The sequence below is a fragment of the Lepidochelys kempii genome, chromosome 1 (assembly GCF_965140265.1).
Source record: "Lepidochelys kempii isolate rLepKem1 chromosome 1, rLepKem1.hap2, whole genome shotgun sequence".
Taxonomy (NCBI): Eukaryota; Metazoa; Chordata; order Testudines; family Cheloniidae; genus Lepidochelys; species Lepidochelys kempii.
Window position 1 is genome coordinate 57,299,814 of NC_133256.1, and position 18,417 is coordinate 57,318,230.

General features: G+C 42.3%; 1 protein-coding gene across 17 annotated transcripts in view; it reads left to right on the forward strand.

Moving 5' to 3' along the window:
- The window catches only part of LOC140911290 (RCC1 and BTB domain-containing protein 2), an 82,920-nt gene that overhangs the window by 49,051 nt on the left and 15,452 nt on the right, over positions 1-18,417 (forward strand). For all 17 annotated transcript variants that reach the window (XM_073343999.1, XM_073344046.1, XM_073344029.1 and 14 more), the window contains 3 exons: positions 4,970-5,096; positions 13,984-14,123; positions 14,761-14,891. In XM_073343999.1, the coding sequence (XP_073200100.1) occupies positions 4,970-5,096; positions 13,984-14,123; positions 14,761-14,891 (398 nt within the window). The remainder of the gene's footprint in view (positions 1-4,969; positions 5,097-13,983; positions 14,124-14,760; positions 14,892-18,417) is intronic.

Here is an 18,417-nt window from a genome sequence, read left to right on the forward strand (position 1 = left end):
GTCAAACGACAAATTTCCAGTGGCCAGCTATCCATCTGTTGCCAGGAGTTCCAAGAGATGTCCAGAAAGTCAAATCCAAATTCCTTAGACCTATCTACCCCTTTTTATGTTAGTAACTGCTACAGTTACCTCAACAATATGTCAATCAAAGAAAAATCATTAAACAAGTACTTTTTAAGCAGTTAGTTATACAGATGTATTTTTGCAGGGACATATACAAGGGCCCTGGGGGTGGGGGAAATAAACAATTTGTTACCCCAGCACAGTAGTATGCCAAGCTATTATTTATAGGGTTGTCAAACGATTAAAAAAAATTACAATTACGAGATTTAAAAAAATAGCTGTGGTTAATTGCAGTTTTAATCTCACTGTTAATAATAGAATACCAATTTAATTTTATTATAAATATTTTGGATGTTTTTCTACATTTTCAAATATATTACAACACAGAATACAAAGTGTACAGTGCTCACTTTATATTATTATTTTTGATTACAAATATTTGCACTGTAAAAAAGAGGATAGACTTCATCAGAGTTTTGTGGACTAACCGCCAGAGCCTACCTGCCCATGGAGAGATTCCATACTATGTCCAGTCTAATCTCTACAATACAGTGAAGCCTGCAGATAACAGCAAGGACCTGCTTACAACTTCTGGGCCATATGTTGGCCTCCATGTTTGTCACTCCTCACGTGAAACTGCACCAAGTATAATTTTTTTATCTAAATTTTATCTAAACTTGGCCTTGATAATTCAAGGTAGAGGGCATAAAAATTTAAAGCTAGCACATTAGGGAGAGTTTGTTTTCCTCTGAATTGTGATTGTGTAAAGACAAGTATCTTCTATAGATCTGCAGACTAAAATACTACACAGTTACACTTTTGAAAAAAGGAAGAAATGCATACAAATATACTAAAATGTGTAAAGTTCTCAATTCAAAAATAAGGTATTTTCACTGTCAGTAAGTGCTTTCCCTGATCCATGTCAAATATGTGCTAACTACTTATGCTAAACAATCTGTTTCATCTTGCATTTAGCTGTGATGCTCAGAGTACCTTTACCAGACCTGAAGAAGAGCCCTGTGTGGTTTGAAAGCTTGTCTCTCTCACCAACAGAGGTTGGTCTAACAAAAGACGTTACCTCACCCATCTGGCCTCTCTAAATTCATTGTTTAGGCAACCTAAAAGCTCTAATGAACACCTAAGGTTACCCCCTTTATGATACAGGCTGTAAGACAAAGGTTATACACCAAAGTCTGTGCTTGATCAGCTCTGCTAGTAGGAATTAGATGCATCTTTCTGTAACATATTTATTCTGTCTAAGGCCACATCCCAGTGCTGAGAGGATGTACCCTTAAGTATGATGCAGTCAGAGTTAATATTTGTTCATAATTTACAAACACAAAAATCACAGGGCAAAGGATTCATTCTGTGGTTCCTACCTTCTTGCATGCTTAAGAGCAATCAAGTGCACTGATATTCCCAGCAAATAAATTAAGACCTATTTAGAACACTTTCTCTGAGGTCAAACCCATTGTGGACGTATTATGAAACCATTAAGTATACTTAAATCAATGACTCCTGGGCATCCTGTGGACTCCATACAACTAAGTTCTTGTCTACACTACAGATGCTACAGCAGCACAGCTATGGCACTGCAGCTGTGCCACTGTATTGCTGTAGTGTAGACACTCACTACAGTGATGGAAAGGGTTTTTCCACTGCTATAGTTAATCTACATGCACCTGACAAAGTGGGTATTCACCCAAGAAAGTTTATGCTCCAATACATCTGTTAGTCTATAAGGTGCCACAGGCCTCTTTGCCGCTTTTACAGATCCAGACTAACACGGGTACCACTCTGATACGTGCTCTCACTAAAGTCTCTCATGACCTCTTTCTAGTCAAATCTCATGGATTGTATTCTGTCTTGGTGCTTGTCTACACTTCCGGCTAAATCGGCACTGCTGCGAGTGATGCAGTGGTGTCGATTTAGCGGGTCTGGTGAAGACAAGCTAAGTCAATGGCAGAGCGCTCTCCCATCGACGTCTGTACTCCACCTCCCCAAGAGGCAGAAGGTAAGTTGGTGGGAGAGCATCTCCTGTGTAGACGCCGCTGTAAGTCAACCTAAGTTACATCAACTTCAGTTATGTAAGTTATGCAACTGAAGTAGCATGACTTAGAACTACTTACAGCATTAGTGTAGACCAGCCCTTTATCTTCCTTGACCTCTCTTTGGCTTTTGACACCATCAACTGCTACCTATGTCTTGAAATTTTGTCCTCTGTTGTCTTTTGTGGTTCTGTCCTCTCATAGTTCTCCTCTTATCTCTCTGATTACTCTTTCAGAGTCTCATTTGATGGGTCATTCTCCTACCCCCGCCCCCCGCTCTATCTCTGGGTGACCCTAAAAGCTCCATCCTTAGTCTTTTCCTCTTCTTCCTCTATCTGCTCTTAACTGCAAGCATGGTTTTAACTACCATCTTTGTGTGATGACATGCAAATCTACAGTTCTACTGATGAATTATCTCCGTAGCCTTTCTTTCTGACATCTTTTTGGATGTTCAGTCATCCTCATAAATGAAACATGTCCAAAACTGAGTTGTTAATTTTTCCAATCTCTCTTGTATCCACACTTTTGCCATCATTGTGTACAACACTACAGTCCTTCTCACTCAGGCATGTACCTTGAGTGTGAACTTTGACTTAGCCCTTTCATCTAGACCCACATATTCAGATTATTTCTAAAGCTTGCTGCTTTTTCTTTCATGACATTTCATGGCCTTTCCTCTGCTCACGCAACTAAACTCTTGTCCCAGTCCTCATCATTTCACATCTTGACTATTGCAGCCTCCTCTTTTCTGGCTTTGAATACTGCAAACTTGCTCCCTTCAACTCTTTTTCAAAATGCTGCTGCTAAAATAATTTTCTTGGTTCATTTTTCTGATCATGTCATCATCCTCTTTGTGTCCCTCCACTGACTCCCTCTTCATCTGTGCATCAAATACAAGATTCTTGTCTTTATCTTTGAAATGCTTCATAACTTAGCCCTACCTTTGTGTCCTCTGGCTGACCAGTTCTATAGAGGTCAGCTGGTAATATTTTAATGACACACATTTATATTTGCAAGTAACTCTGTTGTTTTTGGCTTCCGCAACAAAATGCTGCAGCATTGTTTTGATCTATAACAACATGTCAGTTGAACATCAACCCTTCCAAGGGGATGTACTTGTTACATCAGACAACAGTGAAGGTGTGTTTTGTCCTATTCACTAAGTTGAGGAGGAAACAGCAAAGCAGGCAAAGTATGTCGTATTTTTAAATGTTGTGATAATTCTACTTAATGTGCTAAGTTATATGAATTTCAAACTCAGTCTTCTAAAACCATTTGAGTTTTTCTTTACCAATAAACATCTACTTTCAACTTGTCAGTTCTTTTTAAAAATAAACATATGCAGATATCAGCTATAAAAAGTTGAGCAATTATTTATTTAAATCTTGCAAAGAAAATACACACTGTATTTTCTCATATATTACTGGCATATATTATAGGAAAAGGTGAGGAAGTGTAAAGCTTTTATTCGTATGAGTTTTAAGTGACTATATTTGCTCACAAGTAGTAGAGACTGGAGTGAACTATGCAGGCCATCCTAAATGAGAGCAGTAAAACTTTTAACCACACTATCATATTGTGTATCTGCCACATTACAGAAAAACTATTTTAGAAATGTTTTTTATTTTTAAAACATTGGGAATTTTTTATTTATTTTTCTACCTGTAAATCCAGGTGCCTTAGTTACCTTGAGTCCAATTGTATAAACCCAAAGGTAGCAATAAAATCCTTTAAAAATAACCTAAAATACTTCTAGATATTAAAATGTCCTAATAATGTCATAATATCAAATCCTGTGACTCCAGAGCTAATAGTAAGTCTTTAGGTCCCATTGGGGAAACTGGGTATCTCCTATTTCCAAAAATATAAAATTCCTACTTCTTGCCTTGTAGGCTGCAAGATATCAGACTTTAAATTTGTGACATTTATGTAGAGAAAAGCTGTCACTGTCCCTGGGAAGAGGAGGAAATATTTTTATGACAGCTTTGTTTGGAGTTTTTTTTTTTAAGAAAATGGCTATTTGAAGCTGCTCAAGGGGTTGAAGTATTAGAACTAGTCCATGGGAGATGGATTTGTGGACAGATAGCAGATGCGGATGTCAAGGCTATATGATAAACTTGTCACAGAGGTATCACAGAGGACTGTAGTATGTGTATATGTGCATACATGCATAGACATACAGAATTTAATACGTGCAATTCTTTAAACACCATCACTGAAGCGAGCTCATTTTTCCAAATAGCTGTATAGAATTGTTAATGTTTATCTGTAAGGCTGTTATATTGAGGACACTTCACCTGCACTTATGGATGCATTCACTTTTTTTGCTACTCTTGATGTGAAATGGCATCTCATAGTGGAAGTATTTAAAACAGAGATTTTTTTTATTTTTTAGCAGATCCCAATATGGTTTTATGTATCTGGTACATATGCCAGAGTAAATAATTTGAAAAATAAACACTTTGATAAAATATTATTTTAAAAAAGTAAAGTATTTGGTAATATTTACTATTAATTGTAATATTAAACCTCTCCGACCGTTGCGATTTTTCTGAGTGATAGGAAATATTCCTCTGGTAGGGTCAAATTTATCTGAGAGATAATAGGTGGACTTCTTTTTTGGTTGAGATATGTATTTGTTTGGAGTAGGTAGTCATGTAGGAATTGTAGTGACATAACCTTTACTCCCCGTTCTAGAGGTCCATACTCTAACATTGTTTTGTTACTGGTCTTGAGTGGAAGGTTGTGTTTATGAACAGCATTGCTTTCATTGATATGCTGACTTAAAGCCAGGAATCATGAGATATGGAACATTGTTATTTATTCATCAAAACTGTTAAATACCTTTGTTATCCTAGAACCTGATGACCACCTAACAGTAGCCCAATCACTGAAGAAGGAATTTGACAATCCTGACACTGCAGACTTGAAGTTTCTAGTGGATGGAAAATATATTCATGTTCATAAAGTCCTTCTCAAAATTAGGTAAGGAATAACATCAACACTTTACTCATGCTGAGTAGTTACTGTTTAATACTGTTGATACTTGGTTTCTTTCCTGTGTGATTATGAGCAGGCCCTATGCTGAAAACCACCTGCTTTTCTAAGTATTAGCCTAATTTCCTCCTCCCCTTCCTTTGGATCCAAAAATTTCATAGCACACTTCCTAATCCTACTTTTTATTTGCTCTCCTCCAGTCTGGCTTCCACCCTCTTCACTGCGTCTATATTATTGTGATCAAGCTTGTTAAGACCTTTTCCTTGCTAGGAAAAAGGAACACTTATCTGTCTTCTTTCTCTGCTGCCTTCTCCTTAGTTGATCACTTTCTCCTCCTTTCCTTTCTTGGCTTCCATATTTGGGGCCCTCTGTTTCTCTCTTCCTTCATCTTTTCTTTAGCACCTTCGTTGGTAGCTCTGCATCCTCCCCTCTCACCCAGGTGTTCATGTTTTTCAGGTTTCTGTCCTTGGTACTGTCCATCCTCTGTTTCCAGCTGGCAGCATCGTCACCTCCAATTGTTTCAGCTGCTGCTTCGCTGGGTGCTTCCCAAATGTACATGTCTACTTCCAACCTATCCCCTTCTGTCCAATCTCACATCCTGTATGTCTTAGTTATTTCTTTGACTAACTTGGTGGGCCTGAACTTCAGACGGACCTCCCTTTTTGTGTTCAGAACTATTTGCAGGTTAATATCACTTTCCAATCTAACTGATTGATATGCAGATGTTATTAAGTTATGTAAATTCCATTAAATGAGTCTGCATCTTATTTTTAGAACAGAATTTCACATGATTGTTGTTTGTGGAAGCAAAAAGCATAGCACTTTTTCAGAATATCTCCAAAACTGGTCACACAGTAAGTCAGTGGCAAAACTAGAAATAGAACCTAGATCTCCTGACTCCCACCCCAGCATCCTGTTCACTTGACCATACTGCTTCTCATTCCATCTCCACTCTTGCTAACTCTTTTTTGCTTCATCCTCTTTAATTGTACAATAATCTGCCCCTTCCTGATAATAATGTACCTCCTCTGCCAAAACCTGCTTCTTGCCTTGATTACCATAATCTCTTCTCCATGTTCCTTTTCCTCATCTTGAATCCTTTCACTGATTTCCTGGATGTTACTGCATCAAATTCAAGCTCCTTGGCTTCACCTTAATTAATCTTGCCTCAGTTTACATCTCTGCTCTCATTTCCTAATACTCCACTACTTCCCTACATTGTTATCTTTTCTCCATGTGATCCCTTCATCTCTTGCACTCTGATACACACTTTCATTCTGCCATCTTTGCTTGAAATGGCTTGTTCTTCTTTAAGGTATGTTGTCCACACAGATTCCACTCTAGGTATGCATGTGGGATCAGATTCCTTTGAAAGCCATGTCTGCTGGGGCTGCACCCCAGCATGCCCTTGCGTCCACCAAAGCCAAGGGTATGTGCTCAGCCGCCACTCAGTTCCTTCTTACTGCCTGTGACTGTGAGACGGAAAGCTTTCAGTGCCCAGGCCCATTGAATATTTGGTGCACCTTGCTTTAGGAAGTGTTTCCATGAAAAGTAGTTGGTTAAGAGTTTAGAGTTTTGTCATAGACAAAAGAGTTAGAACCTTTCTGAATACTTTGTAGATTTTTGTAAATAATTGCCTTTTCTTTCTCACCTCCAGGCTCAAGATAACTGCTTGTTAGCCACCTAGAGTGGAATCTGTGTGGACAATCTCTTGAATGAGAAAGAACAGTTACCCTGCAGTAACTGTGCTTCTTCTTTGAGTGCTTGTTCACGTCGATTCCAATCAGGTGTGCGCACGCCACGTGCACAGTTGCCAGAAATTTTTCCCGCAGCAGCTCCCGTTGGGTCACCTGTGGAGCCCCCTGGAGTGGCGCCTTCATGGTGCTCGATATATGACCCTGCTAACCCGGCCCCTCCTCGGTTCCTTCTTACTGCCTGTGACAGTTGTTGGAACCGCGAGTGGCTTGCTTACAAGTTCTACTCACTTCCCCTAGCTTTCTAGTGTAGTTTATGTTAGTAGTTTGTAGTTGTTCTAGTTTTTATTAGTTAGTAGTAGTTCTGTTAGGATTGGGGGGGTTTCCCTTCCACCCTGACCTTTCCTCTTGGGGACCTCGGGGCATGCCTCGATCCCCGGGGTTCAAGTCCTGCAGTAAGCCCATGCCAATGGGCAACCCCCATGATGCTTGTTTAAAGTGTCTGGGGGAGGCTCACCAAGCCGATAGGTGCAGGATTTGCAAGGGTTTTTGTCCCAGGACCAGAAAGGAGCAGGATTTCAAGTTGAAACAGCTCCTCATGGAGGCTGCTCTTAAACCACAGCCCGCCTCTGTGCGGCAGGACCTGACACCGAGCACAGAGACTCAGCACCATTGACCCCCATGCCTAAGACTGTGGGAACTGCCTGGCACCGGTCTCGCTCTCCGGCATTGCAAAAGAAGTACGCCAAGAAGGGTAGAGGCGGATCTCCTGTGAGACCCTCCCCTGCTGTCCCAGCCAATGGGCACAACCCAGAGAGGAACACCTGGCCCCGAGACCCTTGAAGTTGGCTCCGGGAACTTCAGACATGCAAGATGTACCATTATGCCTGGGACTGTTGGACTCCCCAATCCATATAGTAGAGGAGGTGGGGCTACCGTCCACTCCAGACACCTTCAAGGCCGCACGGGACCTCATTGCCATGACGACACCATGGTCTCAGAGTCTCCGTGACAAGCCCCCTCCACTGCTGAGGGTGCTACCATCCCGCAGCAAGTGAACAATGATGCGCCCGCCCGCATCGCCAGGTCACCGATTTGTGGCACCGGTCCTATGATCATCTGAGGTCTCGCTGCCGGCCCTGATCATAATCGCGTCACCGATTCCCCTCAATACAGATCGAGGTCTCGCCACCGCTCCCCTTCCTCGTGGCATCACTCACCTGGCCAGTTCTGATTGGCACTGCCATGGCCCTCTAGATTCCAGTCCCTGTCCTCAGAACGCAGGGTCTAGGTACTCACAACAGAGCCGGCACTGGTTGACTCATTGACAGCCCGATGTGGGTACAATGCCATGGTCACCCCAATTGCAAGGACCGGCACAATGCCCTTTTTGGATCCCCTGGGCATATCACCAGTCCCAGGGTACCTTGTCCAAGGCTCCCAGTCGTTGGCATCCAAGCCCAAGCTGCCGACGGCATTGGCCAGCCACCCCATGCCCAGAATTGCTGAAGGGATTCCGCTCACAGCACTTTCACCAGCACAGACCCCCTGCCCCTACAGTGGAACAGGGGATCATTCACCCGGAACAGCAGGTCGAGCAGGAGGTCCCCATGGACCAACAGGCCCAGGATGACCCATTTACCCCACCTGCATCCTTGTCCTCTTCCCCAGATGGAGCAGTACCAGGAACTTCGGTCTCAGGATGACCACCCGTAGATAGTCGCGCCCACCAGGACCCACTCTGCAGGGTGGCGCATAACATGGGCTTGCAAGCCGAGGAGGTGGTTTAACAGGAGGTCCCAATGGTGGACACTTTGGCCCCAGAAGGTCCATCCCAAGTGGCGCTGCCACTCATTAGAACCATTCAAAACAACACCAAAACTGTGTGGCAGACCCAGGCCTCCATTCCCCCGATGGCCAAAGAAGTAGAATGCAAATACTTTGTTCCCTCCAAGGGTTACGTGTATCTGTACTCCCACCCGCAGCCCTGCTCCTTGGTGGTACCTACGGTTAATGAACGTGAAAGGCAGCGGCGGCAGGGACCAATGCCTAAATCCAAGGACTCTAAAAAACTTGACCTTTTTTGGTAGAAAGGTCTACTCCACTGCGGGGGCCTACAGCTCAGGATTGCTAATCAACTGGCAGTCCTGAGCAGATATAATTTTAAGGCATGGAACTCCATGCTCAAATTTAAGAAGTTTAATACCGTCAGAGTCAAGGGACAAGTTTGGGGCCATTATGAAGGAGGGCAAGACAGTGGAGCGGACCTCTTTACAGGCCTCACTGGACGCTGCTGACTCGGCAGCACGTGCCTTGTCCTTCTCATGGCTATGCCAGAGGACCTCATGGCTTCGGGCCTACCCACCCACCCCACCCCACCCCAGGTCCAACAGACCCTGCAGGACCTTCCCATTGATGGGACAGGATTGTTCGCGGAGCAAACAGGCTCCAGGCTACATGGCCTAAAGGATTCGAGGGCGACGATGAAGTCACTGGGGATGCATATCCCAGCTACTCAGCAAAAACACTTTAAACCTCAACCTCTCCCTAGACTTTTCTAGAAGACGAGGTAGGAACGGCAGGCTCAAGCCATCCCAGCCCTCGTCATCACAGAACCAGGCACACACCTCCTCGGCCTCCAAGCAGGCATTTTGAAGGTGTGCCTGGGGACTACGTGTCAGACTGCATATCGGAACCGCAACCCTGCTTTCAAAATCATCTGTACCACTTCTACCATGCATGGTCCCAAATAACATTGGACCACTGGGTTCTCCACGTGGTAGAAGTGGGATATTCTCTCCAATTCTGCTCCTCCCCTCCCTCCCATCCCACTTCCCTGTCCCTCTTCAGGGACCCTTCTCACGAGCAGCTCCTTATCCAGGACATGTAATTGCTCCTTGCCATAGGAGCAGTGGAGGAGGTTCCTAAGGAGCTACGGGGCAAGGAGTTCTACTCCCGTTATTTCCTAATACCCAAGGCAAAGGGGGGGTCTCAGACCCATTCTAGACCTCAACAGGTTCATGATGAAATTGAAGTTCTGTATGGTCTCCCTGAGGACAATTATTCCTTACCTGGATCTGGGAGACATGAAAGACGCGTACTTCCACATAGCTATTCAGCCCATGCACAGATGATTTCTACGGTTTGTAGCCAGCCACAAACACCATCAGTTCACGGTCCTCCCCTTCGGTCTGTCGACAGCCCCCAAAGTATTCACCAAGTGTATGTTGTTTGTAGAAGCCTTCGTCCACAGGAGGCAGGTGCAGGTATATCCTTACCTCGATGACTGGCTACTCAGGGGACACACCAGGGAGCAGGTGGAGTCTCAAGTCCGACTAGTCAGAGCAACTTTCAAGAGGCTGGGTCTCCTGCTCAACGTGAACAAGTCAACCTTGTCACCGACTCAAAGATTAGAATTCATTGATGCAGTGCTGGACTCGGTGCAGGCAAGGGCGCTCCTGCCAGAGACCCGATTTCAGACCATGACAGACATTATCCAAAGCCTCAGGCAGTACCCAGCCACTACCGTGAGGGATACCTGAGTGTTCTCAGTCACATGGCAGCCTACACTTATGAGGTATGGCATGCCAAACTGAGGCTCAGACCACTTCAAGCATGGCTCATGTATGTATACCGCACAGGGCCTGGAATCTGTGGTCACGGTGCCAGATCAAGTACTCAAGTCCCTCCAATGGTGGCTTGACCCTTGCACAGTCTGCAAGGGAGTCCCCTTCAACAGCCACCAGCCCTCCTTGTCCCTAGTAACGGATGCATCAGCTCTGGGTTGGGGGGGCGCATCTGGGAGAGCTCCAGACACAAGAATTATGGTCGCAGGATGAGCTCTTCCTGCATATCAATATCTGAGAGCTCAGAGCAGTACGGCTAGCATGCCAAACCTTCCTATCCCGGCTCCAAGGCCAATGTGTGCGGGTAATGACAGACAACACCATGGCCCTGTTTTACATCAACAAGCAAGGTGGAGCCCACTCTTCCTTCCCCCCCCCCCCCACATGTCGGGAGGCCCTTCAGCTATGGGAGTTCTGCATAGCCCTCTCCATTCACCTGGAGGCGTTCTATCTCCCAGGTGTGCAGAACGAATTAGTGGATCTCAACAGATCGTTTCACTATCATGAGTGGGCCATCCATCCAGATGTCATATATTCCATCTTCCAAAAGTGGGGGTTTCCCCAGGTTGATCTGTTTGCCACTCAGAGCAACAGGAGGTGCCCAATGTTCTGCTCCTTTCAGAAACTCAGCCCGGGTGCGATCTCGGATGCATTTCTGCTCCCCTTGGGAGACCGTCTCATGTATGCCTTTCCACCATTCCAACTCGTGCACAGAGTACTGCTGAAAATCCACAGAGACAGAGCTGTAGTAATTCTGCTGGCCCCAGTGTGGCCCTGCCAGCATTGGTACACCACGCTTCTGGAGCTGTCAGTGGTGGTACCACTCTATCCCAATCTGATCACGCAAGACCACGGTTGCCTTCACCACCTGGGCCTCCAATCCCTCCAGTTCAGGAGATCTAACCAGCTGTTCGTGGCAGTGACAGACCATATGAAAGGACTCCCAGTCTCATCTCAAAGATTATCTTCCTGGATCATGGCCTATATCTGCACGTTATGAGCTGGCCAAGGTCCCACCTCAGCCTCTCAAGGCTCACTCCACAAGGGCACAGACCTCTTCAGCTGCGTTTCTGGCCCAGGTGCATACGTTCACCTCTCACTGTGCCATCACACAGCACGCTAGAGATGATGCAACTTTCGGCAGAGTGGTGCTCTCTTCAGTGATTTCTTAACTCCAACTCCACTTCCGGAATAGAGCTTGGGAGTCACCTGATTGGAATCGACATGAACAAGCACTCGAAGAAGAAAAAACGGTTACTCACCTTCTTGTAACTGTTGTTCTTCAAAATGTGTTGTTCATGTCCTTTCCAGTACCCACCCTCCTATCCCTCTGTCGGAGTAGCCAGCAAGAAGGAACTGAGGAGGGGCGATGTCAGCAGGGTCATATATTAAGTGCCATGAAAGCGCCACTCCAGAGGGCTCCACAGCCGACCCAGCGGGAACTGCTGGGGGCAAAATTTCTGGCACAACGTGTCATGCAGATTCCTGAGAGGCCTCAAGAGGCTCTTCCCGCTGGTCTGGGCCCCTATCCCACGATGGGACCATAACTTGGTTCTTTCTAGGCTCACAGGCCCACTCTTTGAGCCAATGGGCTCCTGCTCCCTTTCCCACCTGTCATGGAATGTCACTTTCCTTGTGGCGATAACATCGGTGAGACGAGTGTCGGAGATTAAAGCCCTGACATCAGAGCCGCCATATACGGTGTTCCACAAGGACAAAATCCAACTGTGACCCCATCCGGCCTTTCTGCCGAAAGTGTTGTCTTCCTTCCTAAGTTAAATATTTTCCTCCTACTAATTATTGTTTGGTCATAAAATAAACATCAACTTCTTTATAGGTAAGTAATCCACAGATCCATATATTTGGCTACAAGACAATGGAACATCAGATTAGTAGCTTCATTAAGCCATATTACCTCAAGGTATAACTATTATCATACCTGGCTAAGAGGATAACATGCATGTAACACACCATTGCTGAATGCTTCCCTTCATGAGCATTATCATGAGTGCATTACTTTTAAGAGATCCTTTTTATTGCTGCATTTTTATAACTCAGTGGGTTATGGTTTTTTTGCCTTGTTCCGTAAGTAATCCTAAAACTAAATTGTGAGATTGGTGGCTACGAGCATGTGGTGGTAGTGGTGGGCAGGCCCTGTTCAAGTGGGAGAGGCCAGAGGCATTCTGCCTACACAAACAGGTGTATCCATGGACACTTGGGGATTGCGTGGATGAGCAGCAACTGCTATTCCCTTTAAAAGACACAGCGTGCATTCCCCCCTTTCCAAATTCCTGACCACAAATGCAGAAGAGCTAAAGGGCTCTACCCATGTTCTGCTCCACTGGAGGTCACTACCACTGCTATGATGCACCTACCTTGTGCTCAGAAAACAAAGGTACAGGATTTTGGCTGCCCCTTCAAGTCCCACATCCCTACACAACAACGTGAGAGAAACCAAACTATAACTCCTGCGTATTTTATTGATTTGTGATTTTATGTTTATATATTTTCATGACATGAAAAATGCATAACATAAAAAGCAAAATATATATAGATGACAATTTAGACCAATATAAAAGGAAGATAAAATAACTGATAAATAAGTAGATTTTTGTTTTTCATTCATGTGGTAGTAGTGCTCTTTCTGTACCATGGAGACCTATGACCAGATAATGTGCTAATGTATAGCAGGTTTACTTGTAAAATCTTCTGACTAAAAGAAAAGCAAAATCTAAGGTGGGGCATGTAAACAAGATGCTGGAGGAAAAAACTTAACCTAAATTGTGTTTATTTTAGAACAAGTTTTTAACAGGGGATGGGTAAAATGCTTGGTTACTCAAGAATCTTCAAAACTATCCAACAGATTTAACAACTGATCCATCTGGGCACTGTCTTTCCAGTATTGTTGGAGCCATAGCTCAGTGGTTGAGTATTTGACTGCAGTATTGTAATAACATTTAGAAACTGGAAAAGGAACCTGCTTTCCAAATACATTGATACTATTGTATGGCAGAACTGGGAAATTATAATTCAGTTAAGATTTATAATACAGATATTACAGGCATAATCTGGGTTTTTAAAGTATTAAGGCTGGTTATTGTAACAAAAAGATGGTCAAGGATATGTCTAAGACTGTTCTGGTTTTAATATTTTAAACATGGAAAATGAGTTTAAATTAAATTTAGAAGCAAGAGCTAGATGATGACATTAGAATAAATGTAATCTACAGTACTGATAACATGATGTAGCTAGAGGGTACAGAAGTTATGGAAAAACAGATCTTCAAGAATAAGAATGGTCTTAATTAATCCTAAAATGTATTTGCAAAAGGAGGCAGGGAATAGAATCAGTATAATACTTAAAATATAAATCATGTAAAAGAATTACAATGAGTTTAATGGACTCCTCCCTACTTCACCAAAAGAAAAAATCTCATGGTGTTATCACAGCACTCTATATTTTATTCTCCATCTTTATGATTGATATAGACACCTTACTTGTGTTAATTTACCAAACTTAACTATTCACCATGGGTGTCTTATTTTTGTTCCTTAGGTGTGAGCATTTTCGTTCCATATTAAATAACAATGATGATGATATTATTGAAATGAGTGAATTCTCTTATCAAGTTTACCGAGCCTTCCTGGAATATTTGTACACAGACAGCATCAGTCTCCCACCTGAGGATGCAATAGGTAATTGGCATAAAGTCAAATAATGTCAAGTTATTGTTAAGAGAGAACTTTAAAGTTTGTTTTAACAGATTCTAGAAAGATGGGGTTGATCCTGTTCATTGTTATTTTACTATCCTTTAAACCTTCTTTTATGCTCCATCACATGTACATGGATGAGGTGATCCATGCAGCGGAGAATCATGCAGTAGGAGGAGAGGGACAGAAAGAATGGGAGGGGATGATGAAATGAACAGCAAATGTAGATTGTATTCAAAAAGGACCATTATTTCTCATATTAAAAACAGTTTTTAAAAGCCTCTTATACCTTCCTAATATTACCTTTCCATTTGATGTAGTTGTCACAGACATTATTTGACCACAAATGAGAAGGGAGCTGGCCCAGATGATCACTGAAGAGAGGAGAGATGGTTCACTAAATAACCTCTAGTAAAATGTGGTGCAAACAACAAAAAAGATGGAGAATTTGTGTCTTAATAAGTGTGAACTCTTCAGTTTGCATAAAGCCTTTTTGGAGGTTTTGTGTAAAAGTCTATCATAGAATCATAGAGAAACAAACTGATAAATCTGAAATACAAGTTTATATGGCTTGCATAAAGACAAATTCACAGATATTTGGTTTCTACCTAATTCTCAACAGGGCTGCTAGATTTGGCAACATTCTATAGAGAAAATAGATTGAAAAAGCTTTGCCAGCAAACTATCAAACAAAGCATTTGTGAGGAGAATGCAATTGCTCTTCTTTCAGCTGCAGTCAAATATGAAGCTGAGGTATGGAAAACTTTTATTTGTACTAGAAGTTCCTTAGAGAGAGAACTGTTTTTCTGAGACATGGAACTATTTATGGTAACTATTTATTGCAATTAATGAACCATCACACATGACTATTGTAATCAACTTCTCTGGCTTCCCTAAGCATGCACATTTCCCCTTTCAGTCCCTACAAAATGCAGCTGCTAATTTCATCTTCCTTGCCCGCCGACTCAATTGTGTCAGTCTCCTCTTTGAATTCTTTCACTGTCTCCTCATCTGCTATGGCATGACATTTAAGCTTCTCATCGCCACTCAGTACATAACTCTGCCAATGCCACTTATCCACCTTTGAGTTTTGTATCACCTTCTGACCATGTTCTTCCAATGTACCTTCACTGATCATTTGTCAGCTTTTTGCACAGTCCTCTCTCTACCACCTTCCACATCGTCCCCTACACAGGATATCACCTCCTTGGGCTATCTTGTAAGGCCGTTTTCTGTATGGATTTATTCCTCTCTCCGAGATTGACTTTTGCTATGCTGTTTACAGTGAATCATGTTGACATGTAAACAAATTGCCTGTTGGTCCTTTTCCCCTATCCTGTGTCTTCTCATCTGTCTATTTATGGATTGTGAGCAGGGAATGTCTGGAAAGCACCAATCATGTAATGGGCACTAATTAAAAAAATGTTTTATTTGCAAATATGCTCACATTTTATTTTGTGAAAGAAGTTTGCCTTTTCTTAATTTTTCAGTACTATTCTGTCTGTAAAATATCTGTAGTTTGGTATTTACAAGATATTTGAATATCAATTTTAGACTTAATATATCATTTCAACCTGACCAGCTAGTTAAAGAAGGGCCCTTCATGAATACATCAAACTCCCACAAATATTAACACGAGTTAAGTATGTGCACTGAGACTAAATTTGTTACTGGCCAAAACAGTTGCCAATCCATTGATTCCAGTATAATAGTAGGGTCAAATTCACCACTGAATTAAGCAGACATCTGGTTGGTAGGGGAGTATGTGAGTAAATGGGTGTGCTGACTGAACACCAAAAATATTCACTAGTGCTAATATCTTGGTTTATTAATTACTTGTAAAACCAGTTAAATCTGTCAGCTTGGCAGGTTTTTATAATTTACAGCTTCGTCCTTAGTAAGAAGTCAAGTCACACTGGGAGACCCAAAGGACGGCGCTGAACTGAGAACTTTATTATTTCTTTTGTTTAGTTTTGCCTTTCTAAAAAAGCCTGTAGGGAGGGATTTAAATGAGAAGAATGTACATGTTTGGCGGAGCTGGATTGGTAGGCTGTTCCATGCATAGAGGGCAGTGAGGAAGAAGGGGCAAAAATGGAAGTAGAAGACGGGAGTGTTGAAACTGTCATCATTGATGATATAAGTATGACAGGATAAAAAATGAGATATAAATTGGGATTCATTTGTGCAGAGCTTGAAGATGGGGAGACAAGAAGTGTACATTTAATATTGGAGGGGTTGGAAGCGGGCAGTGACATGGTCGGATTGACAAAAGAAGATAATTTTGGCCGGAGGCAGAGCAGTATGGGGAGAGAGTGAGGTTGGTGAAGATGCCATTAAGTAATCAAAGAGAAGATGACCAGGGCATTAATAATTGTGATATTAGGGACAGAAAGGAAGGGTCGGAGTTTTAGTGTGGACACTGAAGTGAAAGATACCATGGTATGGGGAAGCACAGCAACTTTTACTCTTAATAGGATAGGTTTTCATTTGAAGTTTGTTATAGAAACTTCTAAATAGACTGCCTCACCGTAAAAATATTCTACACCTTTAATTCTACTTGTCAACATCAGAAAAGGCTTTGATCAACCTGTTTCACTTGGAACTATTACAAGTGCAATTATGTGTGTCATGCAACATGTAAAACTAGTCTGGACAAAGCGCCCGTGAATATATTGTAGGAAACAGGTGGTGACAGGGATGGACTGGATGACCTCATGCATGTTTTCCAGCTCTACCTTCTATGATTCACAGTTTTAATTAGCAACTGTAATATTCTTTCAGAAATTTTGTATTGTCCTTTAGCACAGCCATTGATTATAAACTGAAGGAGGTAAGCACTGTTAAAACTGCAGAAATAGTGAAAGTATAGGATAGTGTGTCAGCACTTTAGCTGTAAATGCTTTGTAAAACTATAAGGTGCAAAAATGTAAAACATGAAATTTCTCTCTAGAAATCATCAGTTCATAAAATAAATCTATATTTAGCCATTAGAAAAGGTACCAATGTTCAGTTTCTAATTTATTTTCACTTTATGTAATCAACACAAGTAAAAGATGGGAATATGCTGCAGTTCTCAGCCCTAATATGAAAAATAAATTGACTCAATTTACTTTACCAAAGATAAATACATCCAGAAGTAATAGTCACAAATAGGATACTTCGAAAATTGTGGAAATGCTTGCTGAAGTATTGTCTGTTTGTAAGAGTAGTTCTATGCAGTTGCTATTTTTATAGCACATTTCTAATATACTGTGGGCTGGATTGAAGATTAATTAGCTGTTATTTATACTACAAATTAAAAGTTACCGTTTTCTAACCAGCAAAATTATTAAACATCATTCCCTGACTGGCCAGTGAAGAGATTTTTTTTTCAGTATAACAGGGAAGCAACCTCCCTTAATTTTCTTTTAGACAAGCTATAATTTTCTTTTAGTACAATCTATAATTGCCCAGGCTCTAACAGTAGGATTCCTGGAATATAATCTGGAATGAAATCTAAGATGTCATTACATTTCCCAAGCACACCCTTCCCCCCTACCCTTGCCACTTCCTTCTGTATTTTTGGCCTTTCCTGTTCATCTTTTTTGTTGTTGTTGTTCCCCACCATACACACACTTTTTTGTGGTTCCATGCCTTTTCCTTCTGGGCATTTTTTCCCCACTTATCCCACTTTTATAGCTGTTGGTCTTCTTTTTTGGCTTTAATTGCATCTCTGCGGAGGCAGCAGACTAGAAGCATTTAACCCATGGAAAGGACTACAACGGGAAATTAACTAGCATTTTTTGAAGTTCCCCGCTTCCCTCCTGCCCAGTTTGCAATACTTGTGTACTTCACACAGAGGGAAACTGACTAGAATTTTCCACTGAATGCATCCGATGAAGTGAGCTGTAGCTCCCGAAAGCTTATGCTCAAATAAATTTGTTAGTCTCTAAGGTGCCACAAGTACTCCTTTTCTTTTTGCAAATACAGACTAACACGCTGCTACTCTGAAACCTGACTAGAATTAGTACATTCTTTTTGCAACAAGCTTCAAAGAGGTTGCAGATTGTGAATCATGAAGTCAAAATATTGCCTTGAAGCTAACTCTATCTGTAATGTGCTTGCTGCAAAGGATAGGTTAATTCCTTTTCCTTCTGCGGAAGTTATTTACACAGGAACAAGCTGCAAAGGGGACAGGTATCAGTGCATAAAGAGAGGGAATGCTGCCACTGCTAGCAGGTTGAATGGGCAAGGAGTGAGTGCAGTTACTGAGTGCAGTTACTGTTGCATGGTTTACAAA